Source organism: Entelurus aequoreus, linkage group LG04, assembly GCF_033978785.1.
Source record: "Entelurus aequoreus isolate RoL-2023_Sb linkage group LG04, RoL_Eaeq_v1.1, whole genome shotgun sequence".
Lineage (NCBI taxonomy): Eukaryota > Metazoa > Chordata > Actinopteri > Syngnathiformes > Syngnathidae > Entelurus > Entelurus aequoreus.
The window spans coordinates 1,634,125-1,661,327 of record NC_084734.1 but is presented as its reverse complement, the minus strand read 5'-3'; the positions used below and the strand labels follow the sequence as shown (position 1 = coordinate 1,661,327).

General features: G+C 36.4%; 1 protein-coding gene across 3 annotated transcripts in view; it reads right to left on the bottom strand.

Moving 5' to 3' along the window:
* The window catches only part of bcorl1 (BCL6 corepressor-like 1), a 77,478-nt gene that overhangs the window by 17,988 nt on the left and 32,287 nt on the right, over window positions 1-27,203 (bottom strand). For all 3 annotated transcript variants that reach the window (XM_062043985.1, XM_062043984.1, XM_062043986.1), the window contains 4 exons: window positions 25,519-25,926; window positions 23,333-23,514; window positions 11,025-11,243; window positions 10,797-10,963 (listed from right to left, as the gene is read on the bottom strand). In XM_062043985.1, the coding sequence (XP_061899969.1) occupies window positions 10,797-10,963; window positions 11,025-11,243; window positions 23,333-23,514; window positions 25,519-25,926 (976 nt within the window). The remainder of the gene's footprint in view (window positions 1-10,796; window positions 10,964-11,024; window positions 11,244-23,332; window positions 23,515-25,518; window positions 25,927-27,203) is intronic.

Here is a 27,203-nt window from a genome sequence, read left to right as displayed (position 1 = left end):
CAATAGATTCTTACTTTCATGACTTCCCAACACCAACCTCTGACCTTTCACCTCTCATTCATTACATGTCACTTCACTGTCAGGAGTCAGGAGTACACCCTGGACAAGGAAGACGGGGTAGACCCTGGACAAGGACGGCGGGGTAGGGCCTATCCCCAGGTGCATGTCTTTGGAGGTGGGAGGGGCCTATATCTAGGTGCATGTCTTTGGAGGTGGGAGGGGCCTATATCTAGGTGCATGTCTTTGGAGGTGGGAGGGGCCTATATCCAGGTGCATGTCTTTGAGGTGGGAGGAAGCCGGAGTATTATGTTGGACAAATATTGTCCAGGTTAAGAAGGAACTCTACTAGAGTATGTCAACAACACCCAAGTACTACTCAATCATCACCACCACCACTTTCTCAAGCTGACCACTTTTTGGCAGAGCCTTGTTGATGGACTTCAACTCCTGCCTCATCAATAACACATCTCCACTTTTCCAAGGACAACAGCTGGGTCGGACATTCAGGCTAAGCAGCCGTGGACATCTTGGACATCAACACTTTGACCTTAGTCTTGTGGAATGACAATATGCTAACATCAAAGCTAACTGTGGTGTTTCCAGCACTTAGAGCAGGGGTCCCCAAACTCCGGCCCCCCTGCATCCAAAATCCGGCCCACAGGAAGTCCCAAGTAAAAAAAAACAACAACAAAAAAAAACTTTTTTGTTTTTTTAATCTTTCTTTTATAATCCATTTTTTACTGCTTGTTACTCCTGGTGTCTCCTAGTCGCTCAGGCAAATCATATTGTCTAAAAATGAATTTTCCCATCGATAACATGACAATGTTAAATGTTGATGAACATCAATGTTAATTGATGTTAAATGACAAAACGGATTATAAAGACAATGTATATATATATATATATATATATGTATATATATATATATATATATATATATATATACATATATATATATATATATATACACAGCCTGGCCCCCGGCCAAATTTTTTTAACCCAATGCAGCCGATAAATGCTTTAAAATGTAATATCGGAAATTATCGGTATCGGTTTCAAAAAGTAAAATTAATGACTTTTTAAAACGCCGCTGTACGGAGCGGTACACGGACGTAGGGAGCAGTACAGAGCGTCTCCCAGTCAGCAGCCCCTCCCCTCTCCCCTCTCCCACACACAACACAGGAGTTGACGACTGCAGCATCAGAGGTTTACTGGCCACGCTTGATGACCTCATCAAACCGCCGCGAGCGCAGCATCACAACAACAAGAGTGTGTTGTTGCCGGTGCTGTAGCCGTGGCTAACAAGCGAGCTCGCTCAGTGACTGACTAACGACACCATGTCTATGGTTTGGGATTATTTTAAAGTGTGTCAGACGGATACAAAAACTGGCAATTTGCAATGACTGCAAAAAGTTGGTTATGCGAGGAGGAACCAAGACGTCTTCCTTTAATACGAGCAATTTGATCTTCCACCTCTTCAAGAATCATAAGGAGATACACCATGAATACAAGCGGAAGATGGATGAAAAGCAAACACTGAAAAAAGTAGTACCACACAGTTGTCGCTTAAAGACTCCACTGAGAAAAAACTAAAATACAACAAGGCGAAAGCTCACGTTGTGGTCAGGGACAACACACGCAGTATGTTGTGGTCAGGGACAACACACGCAGTATGTTGTGGTCAGGGACAACACACGCAGTATGTTGTGGTCAGGGACAACACACGCAGTATGTTGTGGTCAGGGACAACACACGCAGTATGTTGTGGTCAGGGACAACACACGCAGTATGTTGTGGTCAGGGACAACACACGCAGTATGTTGTGGTCAGGGACAACACACGCAGTATGTTGTGGTCAGGGACAACACACGCAGTATGTTGTGTTCAGGGACAACACACGCAGTATGTTGTGGTCAGGGACAACACACGCAGTATGTTGTGGTCAGGGACAACACACGCAGTATGTTGTGGTCAGGGACAACACACGCAGTATGTTGTGGTCAGGGACAACACACGCAGTATGTTGTGGTCAGGGACAACACACGCAGTATGTTGTGATCAGGGACAACACACACGCAGTATGTTGTGGTCAGGGACAACACACGCAGTATGGCAAAAGCTACGGTGGAGTTTGGTGTGGCTAGTCTGCCCTGCATGGTGGAGTTTGGTGTGGCTAGTCTGTCCTGCATGGTGGAGTTTGGTGTGGCTAATCTGCCCTGCATGGTGGAGTTTGGTGTGGCTAGTCTGCCCTGCATGGTGGAGTTTGGTGTGGCTAGTCTGCCCTGCATGGTGGAGATGGTGTGGCTAGTCTGCCCTGCATGGTGGAGTTTGGTGTGGCTAGTCTGCCCTGCATGGTGGAGTTTGGTGTGGCTAGTCTGCCCTGCATGGTTTTTGATTGATTGATTGAGACTTTTATTAGTAGATTGCACAGTGAAGTACATATTCCGTACAATTGACCACTAAGTGGTAACACCCGGATAAGTTTTTCAACTTGTTTAAGTCGGGGTCAACTTAAATTGATTCATGATACAGATATATACTATCATATATACTATCATCATAATACAGTCATCACATAAGATAATCACATTTAATTATTTACATTATTTACAATCAGGGGTGTGGGGGGGGGGGGGTATGGACATCAAGTAGTGGACATAGAGAGAGAGAGAGAGAGAGAGAGAGAGAGAGAGAGAGAGAGAGAGAGAGAGAGAGAGAGAGAGAGAGATCAGAAGGCATAAGAAAAAGAAAAAGTATCTGCATTTGATTGTTTACATTTGATTATTAGCAATCCGGGGAGGGTGTTAGTTTAGGGTTGTAGCTGCCTGGAGGTGAACTTTTATTGGGGTTTTGAAGGAGGATAGAGATGCCCTTTCTTTTACACCTGTTGGGAGTGCATTCCACATTGATGTGGCATAGAAAGAGAATGAGTTAAGACCTTTGTTAGTTCGGAATCTGGGTTTAACGTGGTTAGTGGAGCTCCCCCTGGTGTTGTGGTTATGACGGTCATTTACGTTAAGGAAGTAGTTTGACATGTACTTCGGTATCAGGGAGGTGTAGCGGATTTTATAGACTAGGCTCAGTGCAAGTTGTTTAACTCTGTCCTCCACCTTGAGCCAGCCCACTTTAGAGAAGTGGGTAGGAGTGAGGTGGGATCTGGGGTGGAGGTCTAGAAGTAACCTGACTAGCTTGTTCTGAGATGTTTGGAGTTTAGATTTGAGGGTTTTGGGTACCAGGAGGTGCATGCGTAATCGAAAAAAGGTTGAACGAGAGTTCCCGCCAGAATCCTCATGGAGCTTTTGTTGACCAGAGAGGAAATTCTGTAGAGAAATCTCGTTCGTTGGTTAACCTTTTTGATTACCTTGGTTGCCATTTTATCACAGGAAAGGTTAGCCTCTAGAATGGAACCTAGGTAGGTGACCTCATCTTTCCTGGTGATGACAATGTCACCTACTTTTATGGTGAAGTCATTGACTTTCTTAAGTTTGATGTGGGACCCAAACAGGATGGATTCTGTTTTACCCAAGTGTATGGATAGCTTGTTGTCAGCGAGCCAGGTGCAAGTTCTGCAGAGCTCAGCACTGAGGATTTTCTCCACCTGTGACTTGTCCTTGCCGGATACCAGCAGGGCAGAGTCATCCGCAAACAAAAACAATTCACAGTCGCATGCCGATGACATGTCGTTTATGTATATTAGGAACAGTAAAGGTCCCAATATACTGCCTTGGGGGACTCCACAGCTCACCGAGAGGGGGGGGGACACGGTGCCGTTCACCTCTACCACCTGCTCCCTCCCCTCCAAGTAAGATTGCATCCAGCTCCATGAGGTTTTGTTAAATCCGATTGCTCTGAGTTTATCCAACAGTATAGCGTGGTTAACGGTGTCAAAGGCCTTCTGAAGGTCCAGCATGACCATGCCGCAGTATTTGCCCGCGTCCACCTCATGTTTGATGTGGTCGGTCAGATAGAGAAGGCATGTGTCAGTGGAGTGGTTAGTTCTGAAGCCGGATTGGAATTTGTACATGAGTTTATTAGTGGCAAGGTAACTATTGACCTGTTCATAAACTATTTTCTCCATTACTTTCGAAACGGAACTGAGAATAGAAACAGGTCGGTAGTTGCCAGGTTCCAATTTGCTTCCTTTTTTAAAGAGGGGAGTTACTCTTGCTATCTTAAAATCTTTTGGTACTTGGCCTTGTGTAATTGATAGGTTTATTATGTGCGTGATGATCGGGGCAATGATGGAGGCAGAGTCCCTGAGGAATCTGGAGGGAATATTATCAAGGCCGGTGGCCTTGTTAGGGTGGAGCGTGCTCAATTTTTTAAACACCTCATCAGCTGTGACCATTTCTAATTTGAAATCATCGTTGGATACTCCTAGCTTTCTGTAGAAGGCTTTAATGTGTTCTACACCAAAGCGACCAGAGTGGTGGGACAGCTTGTTGACAAGAGTTGCGGCTATGCTGGTGAAAAAGATGTTAAGTCTGCTAGCTACCTCCATTTTGTCTGTAATGAGGGAGTCACCCTCCTTGATGCTGATGTTGGTGAGTCTTGTTTTAAGTTTCTGGCTGCAACCAGGAAGCTGGTTGTTGAGAATTTTCCAGAGCTCACGTGGCTTATTTGTGTTTTCCTCTATTTTGTCGTTAATGTAATTTTTTTTAAGGATTTAGTCAGGTTGGTTGACTTATTTCTTAATTTATTGCATTGCTTTTAGAGAGTTGAAAGGAGTAATTTGAGGTTGATATTATTGGGTTGTTTATCTACTTCTGTTTTACAATTTTGGTATTCAGAGTATTTCCTGTCTCTGTCTTTTATGGCAGCTAATAGGTCCGGATTCATCCATGGTTCCGAGCGGGCTTTGATCCTGACTGTTTTCACGGGAGCCATGTCATTTAGTATCTTTAGGAACGCCGTTTTGAAGCGATCCCAAGCAACATCGACCATGTTGCTCGCGAGCACAGGGGACCAGTCCCACTCATCTCATTTTAAATTGAAATTGTCATTGGAGTATTTTTTGAGGGATCTGAAATTGGGCTGTTATGTGGCCATTGGCTTTAGGTTTAGCTATTTTACGGGTGCAGAAGGTTAGATAGTGGTCGCTAAGACCACAGATCATGACCCCACTATTTTTTATTTTAGGCCGGTCTGAAGTGAGAATGAGATCTATGGTTGATTGGGTGGAATCACACACCCTTGTGGGTAGCGCTATTAGCTGGGAAAGACCGTGCAGATTACAAAACTTGCTTGGTGGAGTTTGGTGTGACTAGTCTGCCCTGCATGGTGGAGTTTGGTGTGGCTAGTCTGCCCTGCATGGTGGAGTTTGGTGTGGCTAGTCTGCCCTGCATGGTGCACACTTTGCAGCTTGCAGTGAGGTGCCCTGTCTCAACGCAGCATTTCAGAAGACTGCTAGGCCACTTCAGGCACTCACCACTAGCTTGCAGCACATTTGTTACACTCATACAAATACGTTAGAGCAGGGCAGATTATTATTTCCTGTTATACAGTATACTAGGCAGTCTTGCACTAAAGGAGGACTATGTTATTGTTTACTTTATTACTCTAGTATACTCTGGACTGTTATACAGTATACCAGGCAGTCTTGCACTAAAGGAGGACTATGTTATTGTTTACTTTATTACTCTAGTATACTCTGGACTGTTATACAGTATACCAGGCAGTCTTGCACTAAAGGAGTACTATGTTATTGTTTACTTTATTACTCTAGTATACTCTGGACTGTTATACAGTATACCAGGCAGTCTTGCACTAAAGGAGGACTATGTTATTGTTTACTTTATTACTCTAGTATACTCTGGACTGTTATACAGTATACCAGGCAGTCTTGCACTAAAGGAGGACTATGTTATTGTTTACTTTATTACTCTAGTATACTCTGGACTGTTATACAGTATACCAGGCAGTCTTGCACTAAAGGAGGACTATGTTATTGTTTACTTTATTACTCTAGTATACTCTGGACTGTTATACAGTATACCAGGCAGTCTTGCACTAAAGGAGGACTATGTTATTGTTTACTTTATTTACTCTAGTATACTCTGGACTGTTATACAGTATACCAGGAAGTCTTGCACTAAAGGAGGACTATGTTATTGTTTACTTTATTACTCTAGTATACTCTGGACTGTTATACAGTATACCAGGCAGTCTTGCACTAAAGGAGGACTATGTTATTGTTTACTTTATTACTCTAGTATACTCTGGACTGTTATACAGTATACCAGGCAGTCTTGCACTAAAGGAGGACTATGTTATTGTTTACTTTATTTACTCTAGTATACTCTGGACTGTTATACTGTATACCAGGAAGTCTTGCACTAAAGGAGGACTATGTTATTGTTTACTTTATTACTCTAGTATACTCTGGACTGTTATACAGTATACTAGGCAGTCTTGCACTAAAGGAGGACTATGTTATTGTTTACTTTATTACTCTAGTATACTCTGGACTGTTATACAGTATACCAGGCAGTCTTGCACTAAAGGAGTACTATGTTATTGTTTACTTTATTACTCTAGTATACTCTGGACTGTTATACAGTATACCAGGCAGTCTTGCACTAAAGGAGGACTATGTTATTGTTTACTTTATTACTCTAGTATACTCTGGACTGTTATACAGTATACCAGGCAGTCTTGCACTAAAGGAGTACTATGTTATTGTTTACTTTATTACTCTAGTATACTCTGGACTGTTATACAGTATACCAGGCAGTCTTGCACTAAAGGAGGACTATGTTATTGTTTACTTTATTACTCTAGTATACTCTGGACTGTTATACAGTATACCAGGCAGTCTTGCACTAAAGGAGGACTATGTTATTGTTTACTTTATTACTCTAGTATACTCTGGACTGTTATACAGTATACCAGGCAGTCTTGCACTAAAGGAGGACTATGTTATTGTTTACTTTATTACTCTAGTATACTCTGGACTGTTATACAGTATACCAGGCAGTCTTGCACTAAAGGAGGACTATGTTATTGTTTACTTTATTTACTCTAGTATACTCTGGACTGTTATACAGTATACCAGGAAGTCTTGCACTAAAGGAGGACTATGTTATTGTTTACTTTATTACTCTAGTATACTCTGGACTGTTATACAGTATACCAGGCAGTCTTGCACTAAAGGAGGACTATGTTATTGTTTACTTTATTACTCTAGTATACTCTGGACTGCTATACAGTATACCAGGCAGTCTTGCACTAAAGGAGGACTGTTATTGTTTACTTTATTACTCTAGTATACTCTGGACTGTTATACAGTATACCAGGCAGTCTTGCACTAAAGGAGGACTATGTTATTGTTTACTTTATTTACTCTAGTATACTCTGGACTGTTATACAGTATACCAGGCAGTCTTGCACTAAAGGAGGACTATGTTATTGTTTACTTTATTACTCTAGTATACTCTGGACTGTTATACAGTATACCAGGCAGTCTTGCACTAAAGGAGGACTATGTTATTGTTTACTTTATTACTCTAGTATACTCTGGACTGTTATACAGTATACCAGGCAGTCTTGCACTAAAGGAAGACTATGTTATTGTTTACTTTATTACGCTAGTATACTCTGGACTGTTAGACAGTATACCAGGCAGTCTTGCACTAAAGGAGGACTATGTTATTGTTTACTTTATTACTCTAGTATACTCTGGACTGTTATACAGTATACCAGGCAGTCTTGCACTAAAGGAGGACTATGTTATTGTTTACTTTATTTACTCTAGTATACTCTGGACTGTTATACAGTATACCAGGAAGTCTTGCACTAAAGGAGGACTATGTTATTGTTTACTTTATTTACTCTAGTATACTCTGGACTGTTATACAGTATACCAGGCAGTCTTGCACTAAAGGAGGACTATGTTATTGTTTACTTTATTACTCTAGTATACTCTGGACTGTTATACAGTATACCAGGCAGTCTTGCACTAAAGGAGGACTATGTTATTGTTTACTTTATTACTCTAGTATACTCTGGACTGTTATACAGTATACCAGGCAGTCTTGCACTAAAGGAGGACTATGTTATTGTTTACTTTATTACTCTAGTATACTCTGGACTGTTATACAGTATACCAGGCAGTCTTGCACTAAAGGAGGACTATGTTATTGTTTACTTTATTACTCTAGTATACTCTGGACTGTTATACAGTATACCAGGCAGTCTTGCACTAAAGGAGGACTATGTTATTGTTTACTTTATTACTCTAGTATACTCTGGACTGTTATACAGTATACCAGGCAGTCTTGCACTAAAGGAGGACTATGTTATTGTTTACTTTATTTACTCTAGTATACTCTGGACTGTTATACTGTATACCAGGAAGTCTTGCACTAAAGGAGGACTATGTTATTGTTTACTTTATTACTCTAGTATACTCTGGACTGTTAAACAGTATACCAGGCAGTCTTGCACTAAAGGAGGACTATGTTATTGTTTACTTTATTTACTCTAGTATACTCTGGACTGTTATACAGTATACCAGGCAGCCTTGCACTAAAGGAGGACTATGTTATTGTTTACTTTATTACTCTAGTATACTCTGGACTGTTATACAGTATACCAGGCAGTCTTGCACTAAAGGAGGACTATGTTATTGTTTACTTTATTACTCTAGTATACTCTGGACTGTTATACAGTATACCAGGCAGTCTTGCACTAAAGGAGGACTATGTTATTGTTTACTTTATTTACTCTAGTATACTCTGGACTGTTATACAGTATACCAGGCAGTCTTGCACTAAAGGAGGACTATGTTATTGTTTACTTTATTTACTCTAGTATACTCTGGACTGTTATACAGTATACCAGGCAGTCTTGCACTAAAGGAGGACTATGTTATTGTTTACTTTATTACTCTAGTATACTCTGGACTGTTATACAGTATACCAGGCAGTCTTGCACTAAAGGAGGACTATGTTATTGTTTACTTTATTACTCTAGTATACTCTGGACTGTTATACAGTATACCAGGCAGTCTTGCACTAAAGGAGGACTATGTTATTGTTTACTTTATTACGCTAGTATACTCTGGACTGTTAGACAGTATACCAGGCAGTCTTGCACTAAAGGAGGACTATGTTATTGTTTACTTTATTACTCTAGTATACTCTGGACTGTTATACAGTATACCAGGCAGTCTTGCACTAAAGGAGGACTATGTTATTGTTTACTTTATTACTCTAGTATACTCTGGACTGTTATACAGTATACCAGGCAGTCTTGCACTAAAGGAGGACTATGTTATTGTTTACTTTATTTACTCTAGTATACTCTGGACTGTTATACAGTATACCAGGAAGTCTTGCACTAAAGGAGGACTATGTTATTGTTTACTTTATTTACTCTAGTATACTCTGGACTGTTATACAGTATACCAGGCAGTCTTGCACTAAAGGAGGACTATGTTATTGTTTACTTTATTACTCTAGTATACTCTGGACTGTTATACAGTATACCAGGAAGTCTTGCACTAAAGGAGGACTATGTTATTGTTTACTTTATTACTCTAGTATACTCTGGACTGTTATACAGTATACCAGGCAGTCTTGCACTAAAGGAGGACTATGTTATTGTTTACTTTATTTACTCTAGTATACTCTGGACTGTTATACAGTATACCAGGCAGTCTTGCACTAAAGGAGGACTATGTTATTGTTTACTTTATTTACTCTAGTATACTCTGGACTGTTATACAGTATACCAGGCAGTCTTGCACTAAAGGAGGACTATGTTATTGTTTACTTTATTACTCTAGTATACTCTGGACTGTTATACAGTATACCAGGCAGTCTTGCACTAAAGGAGGACTATCTTATTGTTTACTTTATTACTCTAGTATACTCTGGACTGAAGCTGTGTGCCTTCATTGTTTTTGTAACTGTTGTTTTGAGGCATGTTTCAAAAAAATAAAAAATAATACATATGACAGTGCCATGTTGGCATTTTTTTCCATAACTGGAGTTGATTACCATGAATTGATTACGTGGACCCCGACTTAAACAAGTTGAAAAACGTATTGGGGTGTTACCATTTAGTGGTCAATTGTAGGGAATATGTACTGTACTGTGCAATCTACTACTACATGTTTCAATCAATCAATTTATTTTGGAAAACCTTGTTACATTGTTTAATGCATCCAGCGGGGCATCACAACCAAATTAGGCATAATAATGTGTTAATTCCACGACTGTATATATCGGTATCAATTGATACTGGAATCGGTAATTAAGAGTTGGACAATATCGGAATATCGGCAAAAAAGCCATTATCGGACATCTCTACTTTGAACCACTGATTATGTCATGGACAGTATTCACACATAGTACAATGTTACAAAATGGACTAAATTCATTTTTCTCCTCAAAATTCTACACACAATACCCCATATTGACAATGTGAAAATGTTTTTTTTAAGATTTAAAAATCTCAATACTTAGTTGATGCAGCAATTCCAGCCTCAAGTCTTTTTGAATACCAGGCACACCTATCTTTGGGCACTTTCTCTCATTCCTCTTTGCAGCACCTCTCAAGCTCCCTCAGGTTGGATGGGAAGGTTCTCATCCTAGATGTCTCTGTACATTGCTGCGTTCATCTTTCCCTTCATCCTGACTAGTCTCCCAGTTCCATCCCCACAGCATGATGCTGCCACCACCATGCTTCACTATGGACATGTGATCTTTTACTTTTCATACATTTGCGACTGTTTTCAACAATCCTCCGGGGTATTGTGTGTAGAATTCTGAGGAGAAGAATGAATGTCTCACCGTGTTCCGTCCTGAGCGCTGCAGTTGACGTCGGCACCGTGTCGGAGCAGCATCTGGACAATCTGCGTCCAGCCGCGAGAGCAGGCCTCGTGCAGCGCCGTGTAGCCCGCGTTGTCTCGCCGGTTGACCTCCCTCAGGTCCTTTTCTAGGCAGTACTGCACCACTTCCTGCAAGAGGCAGGAAGACGTTGACAAACTAGTTGACCTTTCAAAGTAAAGGCTTTTCTACCTGATAGCCCAAGCGGGCAGCACGCTGCAGCAGCGTCTCCCCGGCATTTTTATTCACGATCAGCCGTCGCACCTCCGGGGGCACGGGCCGCTTGGGAGGGGACTCCTTCTTGCTGGGCGGCCATGACACCAGGCTTTTGGAGGCAGAGGGCGGGGGGCTGCTCTCATCCGGGCCTGTGGAGGCGGAGCGTTTGCCTGAGCCGCTGCGCTTGATCCTCGTCTGAAACCGTGATGAGTGGAATGCATTGTGAACAAGTGCATTTATTTAGCAATACATCGCTGATACCAGATCTTTATGTGAGGATCCCTACTGAAATATCCACACCACTGATACCAGATCTTTATGTGAGGATCAATACTGAAATATCCACACCACTGATAACAGATCTTTATGTGAGGATCCCTACTGAAATATCCCCACCGCTGATACCAGATCTTTATGTGAGGATCCATACTGAAATATCCACACCGCTGATACCAGATCTTTATGTGAGGATCCATACTGACATATCCACACCGCTGATACCAGATCTTTATGTGAGGATCCATACTGAAATATCCACACCGCTGATACCAGATCTTTATGTGAGGATCCATACTGAAATATCCACACCGCTGATACCAGATCTTTATGTGAGGAGCCATACTGAAATATCCACACCGCTGATACCAGATCTTTATGTGAGGAGCCATACTGAAATATCCACACCGCTGATACCAGATCTTTATGTGAGGATCCATACTGAAATATCCACACCGCTGATACCAGATCTTTATGTGAGGATCCATACTGAAATATCCACACCGCTGATACCAGATCTTTATGTGAGGATCCATACTGAAATATCCACACCGCTGATACCAGATCTTTATGTGAGGATCCCTACTGAAATATCCACACCGCTGATACCAGATCTTTATGTGAGGATCCATACTGAAATATCCACACCGCTGATACCAGATCTTTATGTGAGGATCCATACTGACATATCCACACCACTGATACCAGATCTTTATGTGAGGATCCATACTGAAATATCCACACCGCTGATACCAGATCTTTATGTGAGGATCCATACTGAAATATCCACACCGCTGATACCAGATCTTTATGTGAGGATCCCTACTGAAATATCCACACCGTTGATACCAGATCTTTATGTGAGGATCCCTACTGAAATATCCACACCACTGATACCAGATCTTTATGTGAGGATCAATACTGAAATATCCACACCACTGATAACAGATCTTTATGTGAGGATCCCTACTGAAATATCCCCACCGCTGATACCAGATCTTTATGTGAGGATCCATACTGAAATATCCACACCGCTGATACCAGATCTTCATGTGAGGATCCATACTGAAATATCCACACCGCTGATACCAGATCTTTATGTGAGGATCCATACTGAAATATCCACACCGCTGATACCAGATCTTCATGTGAGGATCCATACTGAAATATCCACACCGCTGATACCAGATCTTTATGTGAAGATCCATACTGAAATATCCACACCGCTGATACCAGATCTTTATGTGAGGATCCATACTGAAATATCCACACCGCTGATACCAGATCTTTATGTGAGGATCCATACTGAAATATCCACACCGCTGATACCAGATCTTTATGTGAGGATCCATACTGAAATATCCACACCGCTGATACCAGATCTTTATATGAGGATCCATACTGAAATATCCACACCACTGATACCAGATCTTTATGTGAGGATCCATACTGAAATATCCACACCGCTGATACCAGATCTTTATGTGAGGATCCATACTGAAATATCCACACTGATACCAGATCTTTATGTGAGGATCCATACTGAAATATCCACACCGCTGATACCAGATCTTTATGTGAGGATCCATACTGAAATATCCACACCACTGATACCAGATCTTTATGTGAGGATCCATACTGAAATATCCACACTGATACCAGATCTTTATGTGAGGATCCATACTGAGACAATATATATTACATGTGTGAGACAATATATATTACAATGTGTGAGACAATATATATTACATGTGTGAGACAATATATATTACATGTGTGAGACAATATTACAATGTGTGAGACAATATATATTACATGTGTGAGACAATATATATTGAATGTGTGAGACAATATATATTACATGTGTGAGACAATATATATTACAATGTGTGAGACAATATATATTACATGTGTGAGACAATATATATTGAATGTGTGAGACAATATATATTACATGTGTGAGACAATATATATTACATGTGTGAGACAATATATATTACATGTGTGAGACAATATATATTACATGTGTGAGACAATATATATTACATGTGTGAGACAATATATATTACAATGTGTGAGACAATATATATTACATGTGTGAGACAATATATATTACATGTGTGAGACAATATACAGTATATTACATGTGTGAGACAATATATATTACATGTGTGAGACAATATATATTACAATGTGTGAGACAATATATATATTACATGTGTGAGACAATATATATTACATGTGTGAGACAATATATATTACATGTGTGAGACAATATACAGTATATTACATGTGTGAGACAATATATATATTACATGTGTGAGACAATATACAGTATATTACATGTGTGAGACAATATATATTACATGTGTGAGACAATATATATTACATGTGTGAGACAATATACAGTATATTACATGTGTGAGACAATATATATTACATGTGTGAGACAATATATATTACATGTGTGAGACAATATACAGTATATTACATGTGTGAGACAATATATATATTACATGTGTGAGACAATATATATTACATGTGTGAGACAATATATATTACATGTGTGAGACAATATACAGTATATTACAATGTGTGAGACAATATATATTACATGTGTGAGACAATATATATTACATGTGTGAGACAATATATATTACATGTGTGAGACAATATATATTGAATGTGTGAGACAATATACAGTATATTACATGTGTGAGACAATATATATTACATGTGTGAGACAATATATATTACATGTGTGAGACAATATATATTACAATGTGTGAGACAATATATATTACATGTGTGAGACAATATATATTACATGTGTGAGACAATATATATTGAATGTGTGAGACAATATATATTACATGTGTGAGACAATATATATTACAATGTGTGAGACAATATATATTACATGTGTGAGACAATATATATTGAATGTGTGAGACAATATATATTACATGTGTGAGACAATATATATTACATGTGTGAGACAATATACAGTATATTACATGTGTGAGACAATATATATTACAATGTGTGAGACAATATATATATTACATGTGTGAGACAATATATATTACATGTGTGAGACAATATATATTACATGTGTGAGACAATATACAGTATATTACATGTGTGAGACAATATATATTACATGTGTGAGACAATATATATTACATGTGTGAGACAATATACAGTATATTACATGTGTGAGACAATATACAGTATATTACATGTGTGAGACAATATATATTACATGTGTGAGACAATATACAGTATATTACATGTGTGAGACAATATATATATTACATGTGTGAGACAATATATATTACATGTGTGAGACAATATATATTACATGTGTGAGACAATATACAGTATATTACAATGTGTGAGACAATATATATTACATGTGTGAGACAATATATATTACATGTGTGAGACAATATATATTACAATGTGTGAGACAATATATATTACATGTGTGAGACAATATATATTACATGTGTGAGACAATATATATTACATGTGTGAGACAATATATATTACAATGTGTGAGACAATATATATTACATGTGTGAGACAATATATATTACATGTGTGAGACAATATATATTACATGTGTGAGACAATATACATTACAATGTGTGAGACAATATATATTACATGTGTGAGACAATATATATTACATGTGTGAGACAATATATATTACATGTGTGAGACAATATATATTACACGTGTGAGACAATATATATTACAATGTGTGAGACAATATATATTACAATGTGTGAAACAATATATATTACATGTGTGAGACAATATATATTACACGTGTGAGACAATATATATTGAATGTGTGAGACAATATATATTACATGTGTGAGACAATATATATTACAATGTGTGAGACAATATATATTACATGTGTGAGACAATATATATTGAATGTGTGAGACAATATATATTACAATGTGTGAGACAATATATATTACATGTGTGAGACAATATATATTACATGTGTGAGACAATATATATTACACGTGTGAGACAATATATATTACAATGTGTGAGACAATATATATTACATGTGTGAGACAATATATATTACAATGTGTGAGACAATATATATTACATGTGTGAGACAATATACAGTATATTACATGTGTGAGACAATATATATTACATGTGTGAGACAATATATATTACAATGTGTGAGACAATATATATTACATGTGTGAGACAATATATATTACATGTGTGAGACAATATATATTACATGTGTGAGACAATATACAGTATATTACATGTGTGAGACAATATATATATTACATGTGTGAGACAATATATATTACATGTGTGAGACAATATATATTACATGTGTGAGACAATATACAGTATATTACATGTGTGAGACAATATATATATTACATGTGTGAGACAATATACAGTATATTACATGTGTGAGACAATATATATTACATGTGTGAGACAATATATATTACATGTGTGAGACAATATATATTACATGTGTGAGACAATATACAGTATATTACATGTGTGAGACAATATACAGTATATTACATGTGTGAGACAATATATATTACATGTGTGAGACAATGTACAGTATATTACATGTGTGAGACAATATATATTACATGTGTGAGACAATATACAGTATATTACATGTGTGAGACAATATATATTACATGTGTGAGACAATATATATTACATGTGTGAGACAATATATATTACATGTGTGAGACAATATATATTACAATGTGTGAGACAATATATATTACAATGTGTGAGACAATATATATTACAATGTGTGAGACAATATATATTACATGTGTGAGACAATATATATTACATGTGTGAGACAATATATATTACAATGTGTGAGACAATATATATTACATGTGTGAGACAATATATATATTACATGTGTGAGACAATATATATTACATGTGTGAGACAATATATATTACATGTGTGAGACAATATATATTACATGTGTGAGACAATATACAGTATATTACAATGTGTGAGACAATATATATTACATGTGTGAGACAATATATATTACATGTGTGAGACAATATACAGTATATTACATGTGTGAGACAATATATATATTACATGTGTGAGACAATATATATTACATGTGTGAGACAATATATATTACATGTGTGAGACAATATACAGTATATTACATGTGTGAGACAATATATATTACATGTGTGAGACAATATACAGTATATTACATGTGTGAGACAATATATATTACATGTGTGAGACAATATATATTACATGTGTGAGACAATATACAGTATATTACATGTGTGAGACAATATATATTACATGTGTGAGACAATATATATTACATGTGTGAGACAATATACAGTATATTACATGTGTGAGACAATATATATTACATGTGTGAGACAATATATATTACATGTGTGAGACAATATATATTACATGTGTGAGACAATATACAGTATATTACATGTGTGAGACAATATATATATTACATGTGTGAGACAATATACAGTATATTACATGTGTGAGACAATATATATTACATGTGTGAGACAATATATATTACATGTGTGAGACAATATACAGTATATTACATGTGTGAGACAATATATATATTACATGTGTGAGACAATATATATTACATGTGTGAGACAATATACAGTATATTACAATGTCTGAGACAATATATATTACATGTGTGAGACAATATATATTACATGTGTGAGACAATATATATTACATGTGTGAGACAATATATATTACATGTGTGAGACAATATATATTACAATGTGTGAGACAATATATATTACAATGTGTGAGACAATATATATTACATGTGTGAGACAATATACAGTATATTACATGTGTGAGACAATATATATTACAATGTGTGAGACAATATATATTACATGTGTGAGACAATATATATTACATGTGTGAGACAATATATATTACATGTGTGAGACAATATATATTGAATGTGTGAGACAATATATATTACATGTGTGAGACAATATATATTACAATGTGTGAGACAATATATATTACATGTGTGAGACAATATATATTACATGTGTGAGACAATATATATTACAATGTGTGAGACAATATATATTACATGTGTGAGACAATATATATTGAATGTGTGAGACAATATATATTACATGTGTGAGACAATATATATTACATGTGTGAGACAATATATATTGAATGTGTGAGACAATATATATTACATGTGTGAGACAATATATATTACAATGTGTGAGACAATATATATTACATGTGTGAGACAATATATATTACATGTGTGAGACAATATATATTGAATGTGTGAGACAATATATATTACAATGTGTGAGACAATATATATTACATGTGTGAGACAATATATATTACATGTGTGAGACAATATATATTACACGTGTGAGACAATATATATTACAATGTGTGAGACAATATATATTACATGTGTGAGACAATATATATATTACATGTGTGAGACAATATATATTACACGTGTGAGACAATATATATTACAATGTGTGAGACAATATATATTACATGTGTGAGACAATATATATTACATGTGTGAGACAATATACAGTATATTACATGTGTGAGACAATATATATATTACATGTGTGAGACAATATACAGTATATTACATGTGTGAGACAATATATATTACATGTGTGAGACAATATATATTACATGTGTGAGACAATATATATTACATGTGTGAGACAATATACAGTATATTACATGTGTGAGACAATATACAGTATATTACATGTGTGAGACAATATATATTACATGTGTGAGACAATGTACAGTATATTACATGTGTGAGACAATATATATTACATGTGTGAGACAATATACAGTATATTACATGTGTGAGACAATATATATTACATGTGTGAGACAATATATATTACATGTGTGAGACAATATATATTACATGTGTGAGACAATATATATTACAATGTGTGAGACAATATATATTACAATGTGTGAGACAATATATATTACAATGTGTGAGACAATATATATTACATGTGTGAGACAATATATATTACATGTGTGAGACAATATATATTACAATGTGTGAGACAATATATATTACATGTGTGAGACAATATATATATTACATGTGTGAGACAATATATATTACATGTGTGAGACAATATATATTACATGTGTGAGACAATATATATTACATGTGTGAGACAATATACAGTATATTACAATGTGTGAGACAATATATATTACATGTGTGAGACAATATATATTACATGTGTGAGACAATATACAGTATATTACATGTGTGAGACAATATATATATTACATGTGTGAGACAATATATATTACATGTGTGAGACAATATATATTACATGTGTGAGACAATATACAGTATATTACATGTGTGAGACAATATATATTACATGTGTGAGACAATATACAGTATATTACATGTGTGAGACAATATATATTACATGTGTGAGACAATATATATTACATGTGTGAGACAATATACAGTATATTACATGTGTGAGACAATATATATTACATGTGTGAGACAATATATATTACATGTGTGAGACAATATACAGTATATTACATGTGTGAGACAATATATATTACATGTGTGAGACAATATATATTACATGTGTGAGACAATATATATTACATGTGTGAGACAATATATATATTACATGTGTGAGACAATATACAGTATATTACATGTGTGAGACAATATATATTACATGTGTGAGACAATATATATTACATGTGTGAGACAATATACAGTATATTACATGTGTGAGACAATATATATATTACATGTGTGAGACAATATATATTACATGTGTGAGACAATATACAGTATATTACAATGTCTGAGACAATATATATTACATGTGTGAGACAATATATATTACATGTGTGAGACAATATATATTACATGTGTGAGACAATATATATTACATGTGTGAGACAATATATATTACAATGTGTGAGACAATATATATTACAATGTGTGAGACAATATATATTACATGTGTGAGACAATATACAGTATATTACATGTGTGAGACAATATATATTACAATGTGTGAGACAATATATATTACATGTGTGAGACAATATATATTACATGTGTGAGACAATATATATTACATGTGTGAGACAATATATATTGAATGTGTGAGACAATATATATTACATGTGTGAGACAATATATATTACAATGTGTGAGACAATATATATTACATGTGTGAGACAATATATATTACATGTGTGAGACAATATATATTACAATGTGTGAGACAATATATATTACATGTGTGAGACAATATATATTGAATGTGTGAGACAATATATATTACATGTGTGAGACAATATATATTACATGTGTGAGACAATATATATTGAATGTGTGAGACAATATATATTACATGTGTGAGACAATATATATTACAATGTGTGAGACAATATATATTACATGTGTGAGACAATATATATTACATGTGTGAGACAATATATATTGAATGTGTGAGACAATATATATTACAATGTGTGAGACAATATATATTACATGTGTGAGACAATATATATTACATGTGTGAGACAATATATATTACACGTGTGAGACAATATATATTACAATGTGTGAGACAATATATATTACATGTGTGAGACAATATATATATTACATGTGTGAGACAATATATATTACACGTGTGAGACAATATATATTACAATGTGTGAGACAATATATATTACATGTGTGAGACAATATATATATTACATGTGTGAGACAATATACAGTATATTACAATGTGTGAGACAATATATATTACATGTGTGAGACAATATATATTACATGTGTGAGACAATACATATTACAATGTGTGAGACAATATATATTACATGTGTGAGACAATATACAGTATATTACAATGTGTAAGACAATATATATTACATGTGTGAGACAATATATATTACATGTGTGAGACAATATATATTACATGTGTGAGACAATATATATTACATGTGTGAGACAATATACAGTATATTACAATGTGTGAGACAATATATATTACATGTGTGAGACAATATATATTACATGTGTGAGACAATATACAGTATATTACAATGTGTGAGACAATATATATTACATGTGTGAGACAATATATATTACATGTGTGAGACAATATACAGTATATTACATGTGTGAGACAATATACAGTCGCAATCAAAAGTGTACATAGACTTGTAAATAACATCATGTCATGGCTGTCTTGAGTTTCCAATCATTTCTACGAGTCTTATTTTTTTGTGATGTAGTGATTGGAGCACATACTTGTTGGTCACAAAAACATTCATGAAGTTTGCTTCTTTTATGAATGTATTATGGCTCTACTGAAAATGTGAGCAAATCTGCTGGGTCAAAGGTAATCCTCCTTTTTCATTGTCCCATTTAAAGCAGCAGTTCCATTGGCAGCAAAACAGGCCCAGAGCATACTACTACCACCACGCTTGACGGTAGGAATGGTGTTCCTGGGATTAAAGGCCTCACCTTTTCTCCTCCAAACATATTGCTGGGTATTGTGGCCAAACAGCTCCACTTTTGTTTCATCTGACCACAGAACTTTCCTCCAGAAGGTCTTATCTTTGTCCATGTGATGTCAGATGAAACTAAAGTGGAGCTGTTTGGCCACAATACCCAGCAATATGTTTGGAGGAGAAAAGGTGAGGCCTTTAATCATAGAAAACATATGTTTTGTATCCAGAAAGTGTTGTTGCCAGAAGTCAGATATCGCTGTAATGGAAATGGAAATAAATGCGCCAAAGAATTAGTTCCGGAAATTATTAAAATTATCAAAATACAATAATTATTGTACATATTACATATTGTTATGAAGGTGTCTGTTACTACATTGTATATACACTTGCAGTGTGTATATTGTACATATTACATATTGTTATGAAGGTGCCTGTTACTACATTATATATATACTTGCAGTGTGTATATTGTACATATTACATATTGTTATGAATGTGTCTGTTACTACATTATATATATATATACTTGCAGTGTGTATATTGTACATATTACATATTGTTATGAAGGTGTCTGTTACTACATTATATATATATATACTTGCAGTGTGTATATTGTACATATTACATATTGTTATGAAGGTGTCTGTTACTACATTATATATATACTTGCAGTGTGTATATTGTGCATATTACATATTGTTATGAATGTGTCTGTTACTACATTATATATATATACTTGCAGTGTGTATATTGTACATATTACATATTGTTATGAATGTGTCTGTTACTACATGATATATATACTTGCAGTGTGTATATTGTACATATTACATATTGTTATGAATGTGTCTGTTACTACATTATATATATACTTGCAGTGTGTATATTGTACATATTACATATTGTTATGAAGGTGTCTGTTACTACATTATATATATATACTTGCAGTGTGTATATTGTACATATTACATATTGTTATGAATGTGTCTGTTACTACATTATATATATACTTGCAGTGTGTATATTGTGCATATTACATATTGTTATGAATGTGTCTGTTACTACATTATATATATACTTGCAGTGTGTATATTGTACATATTACATATTGTTATGAAGGTGTCTGTTACTACATTATATATATATATACTTGCAGTGTGTATATTGTACATATTACATATTGTTATGAATGTGTCTGTTACTACATTATATATATACTTGCAGTGTGTATATTGTGCATATTACATATTGTTATGAATGTGTCTGTTACTACATTATATATATACTTGCAGTGTGTATATTGTACATATTACATATTGTTATGGTGTCTGTTACTACATTATATATATACCGTACTTGCAGTGTGTCTATAAAATGTTGGAGGGTTTAAGTTGTTTTAGAGACTTTGAAGGATACAACAATAACTCACATTAGCCACATACTCCAAGCATGTTGATCATCTTTAAAAGAAAAGAAAAAGATGTGTATTCTTGTCTCTCATAATGATTGTGAGCGATAGGCAACATAAAAAAGTTGCAGTTGTCCTTTAATAGACAATCCACATTGCACACTTTGCGTGTGCTATCAGCAAATATAATGTCACGCTTTTTAATGCCATTTTTAAAGCCAATGAAAAAAGGTAATGTTATTATATCTGCTCAAATGCTTACAGGTGTTTGTAAACATTTGACAATGCTCATCTTGAATCGTTGAAAAGTTGTCATGAACTGTTACAATCCAAGGAATTACAATTGGCTTGCAAGACTTTCATTTTAGAATGACTTTCTATTGATTGATTTGTCTGCAGTGGTAGCAGCAGCTGACAGTTGTGGTGGCGACCGCAAAAGTGGCTTTGTTAACTGCTGCCTGCCTTTAATGCACTGAACAAAGTGCACAACGCCGCTCTGGGTTTACAATCCACGGCCTTGAACCCATCCATCCATTTTCTACCGCTTATCCCTTTCGGGTCGCGGGGGGTGCTGGAGCCTATCTCAGCTGCATTCGGGTGGAAGGCGGGATACACCCTGGACAAGTCGCCACCTCATCGCAGGGCCAACACAGATAGACAACATTCACACACTAGGGACCATTTCGTGTTGCCAATCTGCCTTGAAGCAAGTTCTGAAAAGTGAGCCACTTGTGCTGAAATTTGCAGTTGATTTTCTGGCATCAGCACATTGACAGGAAGTGTTCTGAGTCTACTGGCTTTTTAACGCTTTGTATCCAGTGTGAAAAACAGGGAGGAAGAAAGGAAACACAAGCGTAGCAATTGATCAATTCCCAGTTCAATTATCCTTAGATTGAGTCCTAAAACTGTATGACATCTTTTATTGCCTCTGGACATCATATGACATCCTTTTTGAAGGCTGCATCAAAGTGCGTAGGAATCTTACCTTTTGCCCCTCGCACAAATGCTTGCTTTTGAATTTCCTCTTGCCAGAGGGCTTGTCTCTGGGCTCCGGCGATCCGTCGCTGGCCTGGTAGCGTGCTGAGCCTGAGCGAGTGAAGGAGGGTCTCCGTGGCGGCGACTCTGGACTGGACGTGGCGGGACTCGGACACCGGGGCGTGTTGGAGTCTGCAAGGATCAGCGTTGACGTTAGCGGGACTGGTCTATGTAAACATTTCAACACATTGCTCAGGATGGCACTTTTCCATGATGTCAGCCACCTGACACTTCCATCTTGTGGCTTGCATTCACCATGAATTGATGGTGAGCCTCCATGTTGGAGGTCAGAAATATCCCAAATTTGCCGATTGTTGTTCCGATAAGTCATTCATTTGTTGTTACAAAATCATTCTGTTTACATGAAATGATGCTGACAATTTCATTGACAAAAATCTATCTTTTAAAATTCAGTGTATAAAAATTCAGTGCAAAAAAAATCAGTGCTAAAAAATGTGTAGCTTCAAAAAGCAAGACTCGCTTCCAGTAAAATAAGGCTGAAGCAATCGATCCTGTCACAGAAGCAGACACATTTTCCACACTGAATTTTTTTGGCACTGAATTTTTTACACTGAATTTTTATATGCTGATTTTTTTTACACTGAACTTTTATACACTGAATTTTCATACAATTAATTTTCATACACTGATCTTTTTACACTGAATTTTCATACACTGAATTTTTTTGCACTGAACTTTTATGACACTGAACTTTATACACTGAATTTTTACAAACTGATTTTTGTACGCTGAACTTTTATACACTGAACTTTACTACAATTAACTTTTAAAGACTTAGTTTTTATACACTGAATTTTTTGGCACACAATTCTTTGGCACTGAATTTTTTACACTGAATTTTTATATGCTGATTTTTTTTACACTGAACTTTTATACACTGAATTTTTATACAATTAATTTTTTTGCACTGAACTTTTATGACACTGAACTTTAAACAAACTGATTTTTGTACGCTGAACTTTTATACACTGAACTTTACTACAATTAACTTTTAAAGACTTAGTTTTTATACACTGAATTTTTTGGCACACAATTCTTTTGCACTGAATTTTCATACACTGATTTTTTTTTACACTGAACTTTTATATGTGTGTGAATGGGTGAATGTGGAAATAGTGTCAAAGCGCTTTGAGTACCTTGAAGGTAGAAAAGCACTATACAAGTATAACCCATTTATACACTGAATTTTTTACGCTGAATATTTTTGCACTGAATTTTTATACATCCATTTTTTATGCAATGATTCTTTTTAGAGATGTCTGATAATATCGGCCTGCTGATATTATCGGCCGATATATGCGTTAAAATGTAATATCGGAAATTATCGGTATCGTTTTTTTATTATCGGTATCGTTTTTTTTTTGTTTTTGTTTTTTTTTCCTTAATTAAATCAACATAAAAAACACAAGATACACTTACAATTAGTGCACCAACCCAAAAAACCTCCCTCCTCATTCACACAAAAGGGTTGTTTCTTTCTTTTATTAATATTCTGCTTCCTACATTATATATCAATATATATCAATACAGTCTGCAAGGGATACAGTCCGTAAGCACACATGATTGTGCGTGCTGCTGGTCCACTATTTTCATTCATTACTAGTTTCTATGTAACTGTTTTTATATTGTTGTACTTTCTTTTTTATTCAAGAAAATGTTTTTAATTTATTTATCTTATTTTACTAATTTTTTTTAAAAAGTACCTTATCTTCACCATACCTGGTTGTCCAAATTAGGCATAATAATGTGTTAATTCCACGACTGCATATATCGGTTGATATCGGTATCGGTTGATATCGGTATCGGTAATTAAAGAGTTGGACAATATCGGAATATCGGATATCGGCAAAAAGCCATTATCGGACATCCCTAATTCTTTTTCAATTAAATTGTCAGCATAATTTAATGTAAAAAAATGTAGTTCACCAAATTCAAATTGGGTTGTAAATTCAGTGGCAAAAAAAGCTTTTGTACTGAAGACACACATGAGTGCACATGTGAACATTTGGATGTTGTGAAAAGGACAATTGAAATGTCAAGTCATTGATGGTAGAATGACGGCTTGAAACAGAGCCAGTGCACCTCATTGCTAGTCACAGTTGATCACGTTCATACCTTCCGGGACCCCACTGTCCGACTCTTCAAGGTGCTCTCCGTCTTCAGCTTTGTCCTTCTCAGTGACGTACTCCCCCGTCTGGTACTTCCTGCTACGGCAGTGCCGCCGCCTCTTCTGCGCCGGGCTGTCGTCTTGCGCGTCCGCCACCTTGCCCTTGTCGTCCCGCTCCAACAGGCGGCTGGAGCGGGGCCTTCCTCTGGGCCGGCGAGCCGGCGTCCGCGGGGGAGGCGAGGGGCTCATTTGAGAGGTCGGCGGCGGAGGAGAAGGCGTGGCGAAGCCCCAGAGGTCAAGCCTGGCCTCGTCAGCCCGCCGTCGTCCTCTCCTCAGTCGCGGGAAGGAGCTCCCTGCAGGGGGAAGCGGCGAGTTGAAGGCACGGGTCTCTTCACCTTCTGGACTGCTGCCGCCATCTGTGAGGATGAAAAGTGTTTGAGGGTTCCTCACGTGCATGCAGCTGCTGGTGACACATTCCAACTGCTGTGGACCTTCTTAACAAGTATTCACAACACTTTTTGCCTTATTCCAAAATGGAATACATTCCTTTTTGTCCTCAAAATTCCACACGCAATAACCCATAATGACAATATGGAAATGTTTTTTGTAATTTTGCAAATTTGTTTAAAATTAAAAAAAAAAAATCACATGTAGATAAGTATTCACAGCCTTTGTTCAATACTTAGTTGATGCACCTTTGGCAGCAATTACACCTCAAGTCTTTTTGAACACCATGCCACAAACTTGGCACACCTTCAACCATTCCTCTTTGCAGCACCTCTCAAGCCCCATCAGGTCGGATGGGAAGGTTCTCATCCTAGATGTCTCTGTACATTGCTGCATTCATCTTTCCCTCTATCCTGACTAGTCTCCCAGTTCCTGTTGCTGAAGAGCATCCCCACAGCATGATGCTGCCACCACTGTAGGGATGGTATTGGCGCCGCCTGCTTTCCTCCAAACATGATGCCTGGCATTCACGCCAAAGATTTCAATGTTTGTCTCATCAGTCCAGGGGCCGTACTTATCAAGCTTCTTAAAGTGCCATTTTACACTTAAGTCCTGAGAATTTGCGAAATTTAGTCCTACTCTCAAACTTAAGAAGAAAAGCTTTTTATCAACGTTCTTAAGTCTAAGAATCACTCCTACTCTCCACGATATTTAAGAGACCTTCAGAGGTGTCCTAAGTGGTTAGGAGTTGCCAGCAGGGGATGGCACTGAGGCGAGAGAGACGTGCGCGAACGTTCAGGGAACGGAACAATGTTTTGGTTTTTTTTGATGACGAGCAGCTGATCAAACGGTATCGTTTAGACAGAGCGGATATTATTTTTGTCACAGATTTAATACTTTTCGATTCCTTGTTGATTTCTGCATGTGTCTGCAGTGGGCTAGTATATATAGAGCCACCCACACCAGTTTCAAATTAGTTGCCTAATTAATGAATTGGAAAGAAAATGTTATGACAGTAGCGTATGTGTGTGGCCGTGAGGTGAGTGACGTCAGTGAGTGTGTGGGCGAGAGAAGAGAGGGAGCGGTAGCGTGAGTGCCGGCGGGGACTAGTTTGTTTTGTATTATTTTGTAGTTTATTGTCAAAATATACACTCCCATTGTCCACTTAAATATTTCCAAGATATTTATTTATTCTTAGACAACGGATTCCATTCCGTGATTGGTCATTTCTATGGACACAGAAATG